The sequence below is a fragment of the Schistosoma haematobium genome, chromosome 2, assembly GCF_000699445.3.
Source record: "Schistosoma haematobium chromosome 2, whole genome shotgun sequence".
Lineage (NCBI taxonomy): Eukaryota > Metazoa > Platyhelminthes > Trematoda > Strigeidida > Schistosomatidae > Schistosoma > Schistosoma haematobium.
In genome coordinates, this window is record NC_067197.1 from 32,400,766 (window position 1) to 32,418,003 (window position 17,238).

General features: G+C 31.0%; 1 protein-coding gene across 1 annotated transcript in view; it reads right to left on the minus strand.

The window, feature by feature from the left end:
* The window catches only part of MS3_00006740 (uncharacterized protein), a 94,920-nt gene that overhangs the window by 18,932 nt on the left and 58,750 nt on the right, over nt 1–17,238 (minus strand). The window contains exons 23-24 of the mRNA XM_051214972.1: nt 16,320–16,411; nt 13,059–14,830 (exon numbers count right to left, since the gene is read on the minus strand). Coding sequence (XP_051068159.1) covers nt 14,302–14,830; nt 16,320–16,411 — 621 coding nt within the window. The 3' untranslated portion in view covers nt 13,059–14,301. The remainder of the gene's footprint in view (nt 1–13,058; nt 14,831–16,319; nt 16,412–17,238) is intronic.

The window sequence follows — 17,238 nt, forward strand, 5'->3', positions numbered from 1 at the left end:
CTCAGTGACATTTCACTGGCCCTACAGGAAGGTTCAAGTAAATAATACCATGTGAATTTAAACAAAGACGTCATAGATAATTAATCAAAAATGCAACCATGTTAAAAACATGAAAACTATCAATTACTGATATTATTCATATTAATATAAAGATTTAGAGTTAATTCAATAGGAAACATTTTATTCATTTCACATTAAGAATTCAAGCACATTGTATCATTCATCATTCCTAATGATTTATTCCTGTATTTAATCTTAACCCTTATGTAGTTTAATGATTAAATGACTATTTAGCTAATACAATATCAACCATAACACGTTGTTCAGATAACTAAAACAAATATTATTTTGTCCGTAAATTTGATCTCATTTGGGACTATTCAATAAATCGATAATTACTGAATAATGACATTGTCCAAAATAATGAATGTTTAGTTATTTTTTGTTGTTGTGATGATTACTACATCTTGCTAAAAAAGGATTATAAAGTGATTATCTTGTTTTCATATTGTTTGATTAGATGTTATGTGAATATGTCATATTCCACAATGTATAAGAAAGATATGTTTTATTATTGAATTCTTTTTCATCATATCCTATTTATCGATTCCTTTTGCAAGTTCCTTCTACATTGTAATCAGTCTATAGTTCTGTTTTGTTGTGGTATTTTTCTTTTTATTTACGAAGATTGCCAACTACCTATTGATACAATACGTTTTCTGCTTTCTTGCAGTTCATAAAAGCTTTGTCGTCTAAACTACCATATGTCTCTTGCCATTCATCATTCAATGGCAAATGAAGAATAGGAAAAGAATAAACTTAGGAAGTCATTTCTCACAGATGACATCATTAGGTATTTTCAACGAAACATTTACCTACATTTTAAAAAAAAACAACTAATTTTCACCTTTCAAATTTAATATTTCAAGTTTATCGTTATGTTTCAGTACAAAGTGTGGTGTATATACATAGAAAGGTCAAAGTATTTTCTAGTTAAGATAATACAATTTTATAGAAATTGTTAATCGATAAATCCTTCAGCATATTTTACGACGTGGATTAATATGGTGAGAGGTAGACTATTTACCATAGTCTTAATAGAACATCTTTAACATAGTTATAACAGAACATTTTCATTAATAAAGTAATAATGAAAATCATCAAGAGAAACCCTAACCATAAAATCTTTTTTTATATTTACTTCATTTTTCGAAGAGAATTTGACTGAAATACGATGATAAAATATCAAATGTGAGAAAATAATTCTCCCTATTCTATGTATCGTTTTATCGATGGGAATGTGTGGTCCTTGAGTCTCCTGGGAATAAATAGTTATTAATAACAAATGCCATACAGAACCCTTTTATTTTACCTTAAACCATTTTTTATATTATAAACTGGGAATTTATGATTGTATGCACAGATAATACTTAACTATAAGTGCTACTTATTCATATATTTAAATAATAATGGAAGCATATTTTAAATACTAAAGAACGAAACATCGTGGTGATTTTACTTTAATTTTAATTCATCACCGAATAAATACTTAGTAGTTGAATTCACGAGTCAACTGAAGCTAGACGACCATGGAAAACCTGGAAGCACTGGACGGCCGTTTCGTCCTATTGTAGGACTCCTCAGCAGTACGCATCCACGGCCCCACCTTGAGGGACTCAAACCCAGAACCTATCAGCCTCGCGCGCGAGCGCTTAACCACCAGACAACTGAGCCGGCATCCAACGGTGTTAATATCTAACTTCAGTGCTTCCAGGTTTTCCATAGTGGTCTAGCTTCAATCAACTCATGATCTCAACTATTGAAATATAATATGTATTTTTTCAGAAATTGGTAATGTATTCATTATAATAGATATTTTATAAAATAGCAATTGTAAAATACTGAAAAACATGTGTGATAGGCCTAAAAGTAGAAATAGACAAATAACAATAATTTAAGATACATTCACTTACTCAGGAATTAGTTTATATTGAAAATAAGTACAAAACATTTACACAAAAGTTTTCTTGTTGAGAAATGAGTGATTACATCTTCACAAAATTCAAAAGTTAGATTCACAGGTTGTGTATCTAATTGACAGATACAGGGAAGTAGATACACTTGATTATTAACATGTAAAATTGATCAAAATAGTGATTAAAGAACTAACTTATTTTCAGGCAATAATAATGTTAAGAAAATAACTTGGTTACAACGGTCAGAGAAAGTAGATAAGCATGTGTGATGCTGTACGTGTATTGTATGTATATCAAAAAGTACAAAGAACTTAATACTACCAACCTGAATAATATCTTATAAACAATAAATGTAATAATACAAATAAAGGGGACTTATAAAAAATTTGAAAGAAAACAAACATTATTATACACAAAGATAAATGGTAGCCAGCAGTGGAATTCACGACTCACGTACCGTCCTATTTAGGGCTCGTCAGCTGGATGTATCTGTACCCCAGAGTTGATGTTCACTCTGGGACACGAACCCAGTATCGTTCGCTTCAAGCACCATCGCGTTATAAACTTAGCTACTGAGTTCAGATAACCAGTCTCTAGTGCAATAGAATGAAGTTAAAATCCATTTGGTATTGTTTTCTTGAATCTTTCCATTGATGTTTAGGATTGCATTTGATCAGTCTGTTATTGACATATATGCATACTGTGTGTATAATATTATTGAATTTACTCTTAACTATGTTCAATTTTATATAAGATTATTCAAACATAACTTTTAACTAAAAATTATTTCAATTGGAAAAGTTATCTTTGCTATTCTTTTAAATAGAAGTGCTGTTAGGGATATTAGATCGTCAGAAGTCTCTTGGTAAATGTTTTATATTTGCCAATTTATTTCGAAAATTTGAATTTCTTATTTTCGCACACAAAGCACCCATTTTCACCTTCATTTCATATTCCCACTTGAGAGAAACTTAAATGTTATTGGTTCGTTGTCTCTTTTAATTTGCTATTTTGTAACGTTTCGGAAGAACATTTTTATGTTGTATATATAAGCTGAAATTATGTTTGTGATTGTTATTCGTGCTTCTGCCTTCTTGTAAAAGCATTTCCTACTTCTGAAACTGAAATGAACACTCTAGTTAGCAGGTTTGGGACGCATCAGAATAGTTAGCTTATTTGTCTATTGTGTCACTAGGTCATTTTTCCATCCACACTTTAGATGAATTCGAACTCTCTTCAAACATAGCAACTACTAGTTTTCAGAATAATGTAAAATCACTTTATTTTGTTTATAATCCTCAATAGTAGACAAATTGCATCTTAACTAATAATGAATTTATTCAAAAAGAAAAACATAGTTTATTTATCATAGAAATTTATGGTCGTTAAACATTCTGTTAAGTTTTTGATTGAGATCATGAACCGACTGATGTTAGACCACCATTGAAAGCCTGGAAACACTAAACGGCCGTTCCGTCCTATTGTGGGACTTCTCAGCAGTGTGCATTCACGATCCCGCTCGCGGGATTCAAACCCAGGGCCCTCAGTCTCGTGCGCGAACGCTTAGCCTGCTGAACCACTGAGCCGGCATCCAATGGTGTTAATGTCTGACCTCGACCAATCCACGAAGTTGCACAACCATCTTCCATTGTACTGAGGTAGACACCTGTTTCTACCCGACTTAACAATCTCCACAACCCCATAACTGATAATTCTGTTAAGTGATTTACATTGACTACCACATCAAGTGATAACAACATATTGTTCACTTTGAAATGTTTCTGTTATTAAAGTATCAAAAACTTCATTGGATTATTACTAAGCCAAAATCAATAATTAAGTCAACAATACTTCATTTCTGTTAATGAATTCTTAAAAAAATTTACTAGTGAATTGACTTCAATGATATAAACATTTTGAGTTTTTGAATGAAAAATGATTACCAATACTGTTTTATAAAAAAAGGTACATTTACAAAAGTATCACTAATATGGTTAATTTATTTGAAATAATATACGTATTTACATTTATGTTAATTTGCTAAAAATAAATAGCAAAATGATACATATCAATATTCGAGATCATGAGTCAATTGAAACTAGATCACCATGGAAATCCTGAAAGCACTGGACGGCTGTTTCGTCCTGTTGTGGGACTCTTGAGGAGCGCGCATCCACGATACCACCTTTCGGTATTTGAACCTAGGACTTATCAGTCTTGCGTGCGAGCGCTTAATCTCTAGACCACTGAGACGGCATCTAACGGTGTTAATGTCTAACTTCAACCGACCCATAAAATTGAGCGAAACATCCACTACTGTCATCAGCGAGCTCCTATCTCACAACTGATTCGGTTGAACTCCACTGGTCACTGCTTCTCACTAAAACCCCAGGAAATACCTCTTGAAACTAGTCACTAGTGAACATATGTTTATTAGTATGAGAAGGGGATTTGTGGAGATTTTAGTAATTTCAGTAGTTGAGATCATGAATCAAAACCCCTTCTAACACATATCAATATAGTTACAAAATCAATTTTCTCATTTAGGATGAATTTTCCACAAAAAAATCTCTATTATTTCGGTTCTTATTATTTTTATTAAACGCTTAAATTAGTAAATTTCAATTAGGCGTTAAACTGAAACAAATCTATCAAGTATATTACTTCTTTTCATTTAAAATTTATGAAATAACTTACTAAATAAAAATAAACTCATGAGTGAAAAACAAATAAAATTGTGCGAAGAAACTTCTTTTCAATTAGTTTCTCATCATGGCTGTACACTAATATATATATGATTTACAATAATGAACTAATGCTACTAATACTACTCAGTTATACTGGAAATGAGGGACCTTTGTAATTCCCATGACACGAAAATAAGAACACAAAGACTGGTATAAGTGATGATTTATTAATCCCCCAAAACACCACCACGACGACGACGACGATTCTAGTAGGAAATGCACTCATTTATACATTGATTGTACACCCATTTTGATTATTAATTAGAATGTAATCACATATATGAAGAATACTTAGAGTTATAACAAATCACAGATTGAGTATAGTTCATGTCAATGGAATACAAGAATATCGTATTGTATGCAGAATAAAATATCATACGAGAAAAGAGAACAAATACTACATTGAATCGAACGGAAGTATTCTTGAACAATAACTGATAATTAGTAAATCAATCAAAAATTGACTTTTCTTTCCATCATATCATTATGATATAATGAAAGATTGTATCAGATAGAAACAATATCAAAAAATGTTATTAATTCATTGTATATATGTACTAATCATTTCATGTGTAAAGACTAAGAAAGAACAAGAATTAAACCAATAATATATGATATTTCATCAAAATATATTGAAAAAAGTTCCTCCCATTTATATAATTTGAAAGCTACCAAACTAATGGATTTATTCATCATAACATGTTAGGTTCGTTAAGCTTGAATGCTACTACTGATTCGGCTTATTCGGAACGGAACAAAGGATCAAGGATTCAGAGACTTGATAGGCTAATCTAGTCCGTTGTCCTTGACTCAGCTAACTCGGTCAAGAAGTCTTGGTAAGACGTAGAAGTGTATTCTACAGGCAACCAACAGATACCAGGTCAATCAGGCACACAAATCAAGCGTATTGATACAAATATTTATAATCGATATTGTCATGGTAAAAATTTTTCAACATTAATCAATAAGTTCATCAATCGACTGCCATTCAAATATTTAATCGATAAGATAAAATTACAAGATATGAGTTTTGGGAATCTATCGTCCTTAACACATATTGAAAAAGTTTCTCTCATTTATATAATTTAAAAGCTATCAAAGTAAATGGATTTATTCGTCATGACATGTATGATATGTGGTTAGTGTGATTGAGATGATTTAGTCTTATCTATGAAAGATAATAACTACTGTTACTGTATATAGAGTGCTAAAATGTAAATGAAGACAATATTTGACCAAAATATAATTTAGTATTTAAAACTAGGCGGTTTCATGTGGAATTGTTCAAATGATACAACAAAATAAAATTGTTTGATAACAGTTACAATTTGTATCTTTAATTATTCAATCCCTAATTCAGAAGATAATAAATTTATATATTCAGTAATATCTTTCTTTTGATTTAATTTACGTAAATCTGTTCTATTCTAGATAACTGTGTTTTCTATTTTCCCAAAGAAATTTTATTGATTGATTTACTTAGTTATTTATATGTGTATTCGAAAGTTAATCATACTGTATGTTTATTGTACAGTAATAGTTTCAATATAAAATTTGAAAATATTAGCTTAACTATGACAAGAAATAAAGAAGAAAAAAACAAAACAAAACAAAGGCCTGAAAGAAACAAGTCGGAGAGAAGGAGAAGAAGAAGAAGAAGAAATAGAAGGTGTGATAAAATCATACAAATTTCAAACAATCATGTTTCTTTTTTTTATTCTTTTTTATTCCCATATCTTTTCATAAATTTTATTTTAAAAATTTTTTCCCTCTTTTTCTTCTTTTTAAAAGCGAAATAAAAATAAGAAAATTCCTGTTTTAGTTACATCCTTTTATCCATTTAGACTAAGAAGAGAAATGTTCTTCTTCAGTTATTTTCTTTCTTGACATTTTTATGCACATAAGCACACATAGACATATTGATTGTTATGTTATAAATGAAACACAATGGCCTATAAAATACTTTAGGTTTACTTTATTTATTTGTATTCAATTGATGCTTATGTGTTATTCAATTGTGAAAACAGTTAAATTCAAAATAATGAGATATTAAATAAACACTAAAAGATCATAAGCAAAGATTGATTGGAGTTAGCAGTGGAATCCAAAACACGCGTTTCATCCTATTTGGGATGCGTCAGTTGGATGTATCTGCATCACAGCGCTGATGTTTATTCCAGGACTCAAACACAATACTGTTTGCTTCAAACGCTATCGCGTTATCCACTTAGTTACTGAGTCCTGATAACCAGTTGCTTGTGCAATGAAGTGAATTTCAAATTCTCTTGGGAAGATACAAACAAACTTTACCAAGTGAACTAAAAGATCATGTTTAAATAACAATTTGATTGTGTTTTCAAAATTAACCACTGACTTCAACACGATGTTTTATGAAAAGGATATGATGGAAAGAAAAGTCAATTTTTGATTGATTTACTCATTATGAGTTTTATTCAATATTATTTCCGTTTTCATTCAATGTAATGGTTACTCAATGTAGTATTTGTTCTCTTTTCTCGTATGATATTTTACTCTGTATAATATACGATAATCTTGTATTCCATTGACATGAATTATGCTCAGCATGTGATTTCATCCTAATTATTAATCCAAGTGTGTGTACGAATCAATACATAAATGAGTGTATTTTCTACTAGAATCGTCGTCGTGGTGGTGGTGGTGTTTTAGGGGATTAATAAATCACTTATATCAATCTTGTGTTGTTACTTTCGCGTCGTGGGAATTGCAGAGGTCCTTCGTTCCGAGTATAAGTGATAAGCGTTTCCGACATAACAATCAGTGACGACCAGATACAAAAAGTAGCATTAAAAGTACCAAGACAATAAGCATTCAAACAACAAGTTATAACACATAAATAATATATTTTATTTAAAATAAATTTATTAATTGACTGACATTATCTATGATAGTAGATACTTAGTGTACTCAATATATTTGAATAGAATTAAGATCCACTTGATTGTTAAAACTTTAATTGGCACACATTTTATATATTTGACTATTTGAAAATTTCATTTATAAAGAACCTAAAAATTTTCTTTCATTTGAATAGTTTCCAAAAATAATCAACGATTTCTAAGAGATTAAATTTTCTTTTTTTTTGACACAATAAAAGGATACTGAATGATTTTGTATATGTTTTATTCTAATGTATTTTACGGGTAAGAGATAGAGAGGAAAGATAATGTAATTCAGGAATTTACAGATAAATAGATAATCTTTCTGTGTATCAACGTTCCTTATAAGTAGATTGGTCATTAATTAAGAACACTATAAACGATCATATTTAAACCAAACAGTTTGTATATGCTATACAAGTGAGAAAAAAGGATAGATATCATTAGAATGTAGACTTGAGTTAGTGCATTGCTTGAACATCTGGACTATCTGTTTTTAACATCTAGATATTTTAGCAAGTTATCTGTTTTTGTTTGTTTTAACACATTATTATGTTTATTAATAGCACAGACTATTAAGGTGCGTTTATGAAACGATTACAACTTTCCGTTGTACTCGTTACAAAAATGCCTAATCAGAGACATCGTGGTTGCTGGCAGTATGTACCAAAAAGAATATACATTATTCAAATATCGATTCTTGAACAGCTAAATTCTAACTGGCGGCAGCCCACTATTTGTTGCCATGATCGACTAAGAAGTAAGAAACGGAAACCTATTAAAATACTTCGTGCTGAGAATTCTGTGTTTTACCAAAAATATAATATTGAATAAAGCTAACAATAATAATAAATAATACAGAAATATAGGTTATTGACTTGTTTTTTAAGTATAGCATTGAGGTACTGATTTCGTCGACCAGTAGTACAATTTATATGTTAAACTTTATGCCCTCAAGACAAACAAAAACACGAAATTCGCCACACTTTATCAACCTGCTGTTGATAATACTAATTCCTTAAATGGCTCACTGATCTTAATAGAATCAGTCAAACGCTTGATCTGAGCATAGCCAATATAGAATAACAGTTAACTTAGAATTTAATTGATTATTCCTTATTCCATGTTGGTTTAATTGGTTGATTTCACAACGCGTATTCTTACCAAAACGGAAAAATCACATGATAATTCGGTTGTGTAAAATTTGAAAAACTTGTCTTCCCGAATGCTTGAATTTACACTAAATTATGACACTCAACATGAGCGTGATAGATTTCATTTTCCGCCTAGTAACCAACAATCTAACCTAAAAAAAATATTTCTCAAAACTCTTTATCAAGTTGTGTACAGCATACGGCAATCTAAAAATAAGATATGCGCGACGAGCAATAAGTAAACATTGGAAGAGACTAAGAAAGGAATTTTCAGGATTGTCTGCACTACTCTAAAACTAACGTGTTATAATTCAATTAGTGTATTCTATTCTTATATTTGAAAACAATACATTTATTACGTACTTCCGTTTCCAAACTAATCAGGATTGATTAAGTGAAGTAATGAAATTATTTACAGTTTGTTGCCATAAATAAAAGTTGGTTAGAACCTGTAATGAAATATCATACTCTTATTAGCAATCCATAAGCATTCCCAATAATAATGAAATAAATATGGTTAAGATTTTTTGATTGAGATCATGAACCGACTAATGTAAGACCACCATTGAAAACCTGGAAGCACTGGACGCCCATTTTGTTGTATTTTGGGATTCCTCAGCAGTGCTTATCCACGATCCCCTCCCCGCGAGATTCGAACCCAGAACCGACCAATCTTGTGTTATGGATGCAGAATAATATACCAATCATTATCATGTTAAGTCTAACGATGTCCTTGGACCTTAAATGGACATTCCCTATTAGCCATTATTTATTTCACTCGTTAAATATTGTACAGGTGTTGTTTTCTATTTTTATGGTACGATGTGGTCTGTTTGGTTGGTATATCAACAGAGTATGTTTGAAATATAACGATTCATAACTCAGAAGCTGTGACTTGCGTTCTGGACTCGACTGGCTGGGCTAGACAGGGAAGCGGGACCAATCGGGACTCTAGGTCGTCCTTACGTGTTTTATGTGTCACTGATTCGATCGATAAATACACTGCACATCGAACCGTGCAATCCACCCGTTACAACATCTTGCACTCGGACGCTTAAGATTATTGAAGTTATTCAGATAACTAGATTCAGGTAACCATTTTTTTTAAACAGTTTATAAATCTCAGTAACATTTATTGTGATGACGTAATTCCTAAAAATAATAATTTTGTCATGCAATAATTTGCGTGCTATGCTATATTACATGAAATTTGTATGATAATTAAAACAACTTGAATTTCTTGTAAGCTATTTTATATAAAGTTAATATTGTGAAAACAGTTTCAAAGAAATAATAATAATGATAGTTATTCATTCGTTAAGAAGATAAAATATTAATTACTGATTTCCTTAAAAGTTCATAGGCAAATGATAATAAACTATAATGTAACAAGGATTTAGTCCGGATAGAGGTAGAGGGTTGAGAATGTGGTCAGTAACTTTATCGTGTAGGAAGTAAACCTTGTTAAAAAAATGTTAACTAGAAGAAAAAAACCATTTAAACTATTCAAACTCTCTCAAGAGAGTTGAAAGATCTACATTCAGAAGATAAATGATGTTTTATTGTAATAGATGAGATTCTTCGGAAATCACGAGGGTGACATGCATTTTAAAACCTAGGTCAATTGACATATGTACATAGATTGTTGGCTCAATATAGGAATTCAGGAGGACCGTATAAATAGCTACGGAAATGAGAAGATACAACTTGATGGTGCTTGAAATATCTGAAACACATTAGAACCGAGTTGAACAGAAAAGATTAGATTTGGGATGGATGCAGTTGTACTCTGGTCATGAAAAAGAAAATGCTCTGCACACACAAGGATTTGCATTGATGATGTCCGAGGAAGCACAAAAAGCACTTATAGGATAGAAATATCATAGATCCAGAATCATCGGAGCATCATTCGAAACAAAGCAGGAGGAGATCACAATCAATGTTATCCAGTTCTATGCACCCTATATAAATAATTTTCCATCCAAGATATTCAATTTCCGTTGGCCGAATATCATCAGCAACAACCTACTATGAAAGAGAACAAATTGACTTCTACTTGAAGGGGAAATTAGGAAAAGACGTTGGTGGTGGTAAGAACATACGTTGCGGCAATCATCAAACTGCATCACGAGGCAAGCCGTAACTTTCAACCCCGAAAGCAAAAGGATTAGAAAGTTCGAAGAACACATTGAGCAGAGAACTGGAAGCAGACATCAAATGAATGAATAGTAATTAAAAACAATAGCAATGGAGAGCCCAGGACAAAGTTGGTCGGATAATTTTGATCTGCAGCCTGTGTTCCACTAAGGTAACAGTTGTTAGTAGTAGGTTATGACACTTAATTAATAATCAAGCCGACATGTTGTCTATCTGAACAAATCAAGTTTAATAAACGGAATACACCCATTATGACATTAATTAAGAAAGAAAGATTAGTTCAGCGAAGAGTTCTCTTTTCGGCGAATTCATTTTCAATGCTATACAATCGCAAATAAACATATACTTATTTTTACAGGGTGATAATAATACTGATAAGAAACTTCTGTTATACATGGTGACAGTGAGGTTAAATAAACAAAGGTATTAGAAAAAAAATTTTTAAACAAGGAAAGTTTAGTAATCGTTTGATAGTTAATGGCTTAAGTATTCATTGTGTAAGGATGACTCAGCATGATAAAATAAAATGTTGTTGTTGTTACAAATGATAAAGATATCATCCATATACCTTTTATAGGAATGGAGGTTTTCTATAATGTGCATTTACCAATTTACCTGCTCTTGTGGAGCTAAGTATATAGGTCGTTCGATGTGTACTTTATCCAAAAGAATTCAAGAACATTATCCGGCGTGGCTAAAAAGAGGAGGCAACGGCTCAATAAGAAGTCCTATAATCGAACACCTTGTGAACACAGGTCACTCAATCAAGACAGACTCTGCGTTCAAAGTCATCTACAAGGTAAGTAGAAGCATTCCTAAGACAATTAGACTGCATCTTCTTTGCATTGCCGAGGCAATAGCCATACATTTTGAAAAACCAGAATTATGTGTACAAAAGAGACTGATACAACCTCTTTTTCTACCATGGTCTTAATGTATCAAAACTTTTCTTTTTCTTCATACTCTTGTTCCCTTACAGCCACCTGCTTCACCTTCCATCTTCCCTTTAAATCTTCTACCGCCAACCGGTTTGTTTTTATTTCCACGATCATTCCTATTACATTTGATCTCTGTTTCAACATTTTATTTTATCATGCTGAGCCATCCTTACTCAATGAATACTTAAGCCATTAACTATCAAACGATTACTAAACTTTCCTTGTTTAAAAAATTTTTTTAAAATACCTTTGCTTATTTAACCTCACTGTCACCATGTATAACAGAAGTTTCTTATCAGTATTATTATCACCCTGTAAAAATAAGTATATGTTTATTTGCGATTGTATAGCATTGAAAATGAATTCGCCGAAAAGAGAACTCTTCGCTGAACTAATCTTTCTTTCTTATTTAAATCAAGTTTAATCTAGAAAGTTCTTTGATCATTAATCTACATAGGTATTTAGACGCATAAAATACTTGATTGAAGTTTAAAAGATGAAATTTCGGTCTCCAATTATTACTAACGAAATATCTGATAAAAATTTATTCCATTGATTGCAGTTGTTGTCATAAAATTAAACGTTTTTTCAAGCTGCCTCATAACAGCTTAGGATTTCAGAAAGCTATCTTACACAACCCTACTTTCAGGAAAGAACAGTACACCAGAGATTAAAAAAAATAAATTTAGTAAAATGTAAATTTTCCTCGATCTGACCATCTTGAAAAAGGATCAAAAGCTATAAGAACGTCTTGTTTAAGATAAATATACAGCGATGTACAAATTTCGAGACACGGTTCTCTTCAAAGTAAATTGGTTTCTTTTATAATAGTGTCATTTGAAATGATAGAATTTCAACATATCATAGAATAAAAATCATTTTATTCTTGACCACTGAACAGATCAAGTTCCGGATAAGATAGTTTTCCAAAAAGCTGTCAACTGAAAAATAATAAACTGTTATTTGTAACTCCTGGAAACATATAAATCTAATTTAGATCCATTTTAGTTTGCATTATATAATGTTCTGTGCTATTTGTTTAAATTATTCGTGAGAACCATATTGAACAATCAATTTATAGTTAAACATTCTTCAGACATACAATAACTAGTCTAAACAAACAAATTTTAAATGGTCAAAGGTAGTCGATCGAAAAACATGGACTTACATTTCGTGCAATGTGACACCCATCAACAAGGTTTACCTGAAATGTCAAAAGAGCTAATTCAATCCTGTATCAGACAGTTTCATAGTTTCAAATGTTACCACTGAACTATTCAAGAAGCGCATGATCTCCTGTACGACTGTGATAATTACCAGAGGGAACAAGTTCCCTTACAATTACAGACATGCCTTGCCGTTGAGCGTCGACTACATCAAAATCCAGGTCAAGGGTTTTCACCTACAGCCACCTTATAGCTCAAGATGACCCACTCGATATTGAGTTACTTAGATTATTGGCCACACTGCAAATTGATCAATATATTTTGATCAATACTAAGCAAGACCAGTTAAGCCTGAAATAAAATAGCCTGAAATACTCAGTGACCAATCAATAGTTTTTAACAAATCTATTTCTACCATTAATAATAATATACCCCTGTTTTATATTGAACACAAAATCAATATACAGTTTGCTAATAGCGTTGACTACATAAAATCCACATGTTGACCTCATACATTAAACATTGCTTAAAGTTAATTTCATTATACAAAGTAATTACCACCTCCTAACAGTAGATTTTTAATGAATATAATAGGTTTTAACATAATCTCACAACCAAACAAATGCTATGTAATATTCACTAAAAATTAATCAGAGAGAAAGCATACTGATTTATTTTCTTGTAATAGTCCGAAACTTAAAACTTGACCACCTCATAGATAGAACAATAATATTTTGTGATGTAGTTCACATGATTAATAAAAACCTGAACAGTAGCACAGAACATAAAAAGCATATTGTTAATGCACTGAATTTAACAAACGATTTTTAAGAAATTTCCAACCGTAAACATAATTCCTTTCTTTTTGTTGTTAATTACACAAAATACAACTGTTTTTATTACGGTGAAAATCATAGAATGAGAGTATACAAATGGATAACTTAGTTATCTGTGCATTTATAAGATTTCAGAAGGATTATACTACTTATTATGAATTTTAGTGAGTAATACAAATGTAAATGATGTAAAAATTCAGTATACATATTTAACATAACAGTGATTAACATATGAAATAAGTTTAAGTGATTTAATGTACAAGATTACTGAAGTCCAAAAATAACAAAAATTAGGTGATATATATATGTAACAGAATAAAAAGTAACAATTAGAATATGTACTATTATATTAAAGAAATGAACAATAAAGTATAAAATCAAAGCGTTTTCTTTGGTTCATTGTTTTGTTTTAAAAAACCGCAGAATCATTATCTGAACTTTCCACAATACTAACTGTTTGTTCTGATTGAGAATTGTTCTTTTTAGATGGATTAGTTTTACTCTGAATTAGATGGTATTGTGATTTTTTCATTTGATTATAGCCATTGTCACGTTGAATTGTAATTGGTATTTCACGTGGTTTAGTTGTGGATTTATGAAGTACATCTGGTGATATTGATAGTAATCTATTTTCACGTAAGGATGATACGGGTAAGTGTGATTCAGATGTTTTTGTAATATTCATATGTTTTGTACGTGTAGTTTTATGTGAAACAACAATTTGTTTATAATTTGGTTGATAATAATAAATATCTTCACCTTCTTCCTGTGATAAATTCTGTTCTGTTGGTTGATAATATTCATCAGGAAAACTTAAAACTCGTTCAACTTTATTAATTTTTGGTTTGGATAAATTTGGTGGATTTACTGGCAACATTAATGTATCACAGTAAGGACATTGATGCAATAGAGAACCTTCACTTCGATGTCTTGATAGCCTAAGACATAGAAACAAGGGAGAGAGTGTAAACAGAAATTAAGCATTTTTTGTCACAGCTACGAAGGAATTTATGTAAACATTGGTAAACTCTATTAAATCCACCTATTTTTGTTTCAAAACTCTTGACCACTCAAATGGATATATAAAAAATTTTCATTCCCATTTGCAGAGATGTCTTTTCTCAAATGAGTATTTCGCCGACGGATATAACCTACCTCTAAAAGTAGGTGGAGAAAGTAGTCCAGAAAAATTAGTTTTTCTTAGTTATAATATTTTCGAAATAAATTCCATTTCAAAAAATGATGTGTTATGTCTATCATAAGCCAATATGTTAACAAACACTAAAAAAACAGGGAAAGTTTCGAAGATTCTAAGACTCTTAACAATGAATATGAGTCAGACTGCTACGAAATGAATAAAGTGAAATAATGCAGTTCTCATGAACAAAAACGCGCGTACCTCAGATGACAGCAAGATAAAGAAAAAATTCGGTGAATTATCTGAAACAATTTGCTGAGTCAGGGTTCATAGTCTCTTCATCAATATATGCTCACTCACTGGTATTATCTAAAAATTCAAATGAAAGCATGATACCTCTATACTTCTATTTATATATCTCAAGTAAGGGTTCCTCATAGAGTTATTTGTTTCCATCGATATGTATAGAAATTTCGGGAACCGTGAGACTCATACATCCATAAGGTCGGAAAGAGTGCACAGTAAGTTGTCATGGACTCCACTGCAGAAGAGATGAAAACGTGCTCTAATCGCCCTGACAAATCTTCCTAGTTATTAAATACCGTTTTATCTTTCACAGTTATGAGTCAATAGTATCATCTACATTTTACATAAAATTGAAAAATTATAGCTGTTCACTGTTAGTTTTAAACAACTTACTAAACTACTTTAAACTCTGATAGTAGTATTGTTATTTAGGATTAAATAAATTGTACAGTGGCAATCTTGTGAAATAAACGTAAAAAAAATTGTTTCAGTTAAGTGAACATAACTACCAAAGTTAACAATGTCGAAATAATCAGATATTTCAAATTATGGACTAAAAGTAATAGTAATGATAGCCAAGATGTCTGAAGTGAATTCATTTCAAACATATTCTAATCACGGTCGATAGAATCCATAGAATCAGTTATAGGATATTACTAACAATGGCGTTTGTTACCATGTAAGCCTTATTGAATCTCAGAAACCAGTTGAAATTAGGTCACCAAACTTTATCAAGTAAATTCGCTTACGTAACTACTTAACATCTTATGCACAAGTGAATAATTAATTCAAACCGGGCCATCAGTTTTTATATGCATGCTGCATTAGCTGATGCATTTATAATTACGTAATAATTTGCTTAAGCTGAAACAATCTAAAATGTTTTTCATTTTCTATTCGTTTGATCTAGCTTGTGGTTAGCTTTACATAAGATAAATATAAATCCATTTGTAGTAAAAAAAAACTATACCATATTAAATTACCTAGTTTGTGTACTTGATCCAGTCATTCGTCGTGATATACCACTTGAACATTTATGCCGTCTAACGGTCCATGGTTTTGATCGTGAATAAGTCTATAATCAATAAACGATAGACATGACTAAATGTTAATCAATATTGTATTAAACATTCAACAACATACTTTCTCAAATACATAGTTGAAATGTTTTTTTGAACAAACGACTTAGATGTTCAATCATGAGTATTTGGCTCAATTGTTAAAATGGCACAATCTATACAGAATTACTTTTTCCCTGTCATTCACAAGAACTCACTATTCTTTCATATTTCCAAATCTTTAAACAAACAGAAATGCGAAAACACAATTGTGGCTATATCTTTGAAGTTAATATCTGTAAAAATGACCATAAGTTATTTATATGGTCACAAGTGACTTAAAATGTTTGAAAAATAATACCACAATCGGAGATTATTTTCTGTTTGAGTATTCAGACTATTAAAAAGCTTGAGCTAAGCAAGGGTGCTGGTAGAATGTAAGTCATCGAGACACTTTTTAGCCTGATTTAGAGTTTTTGGTCAGAATCACTTATACCGACTAACTACAGCAAAGAAATTAATTAGAATATACTTTATTTTTAGTATGGAGATTTGTGGAGATTGTAGTACTTTCACAATGGAATTCACGAGTCGAGTTTTTCCAGGTTTTCAATGGTGGTCGAGCTTAGATTGACTTGTGAGTTCAACTGTAAACATACTATATTTATCCTGCATACTGTTTACTCTTAAAACAACGTATACATATACTGATAACTAAAACATAAAGAGAGGAAAATTCACTATTTGTATGTCACCATATATTCCTAATTAGACCTCAGTGGTAACAAGACTTTACACTAGGAAATAAATTCAATTCAATTCATCTCGTAGTGTATAAATAAAT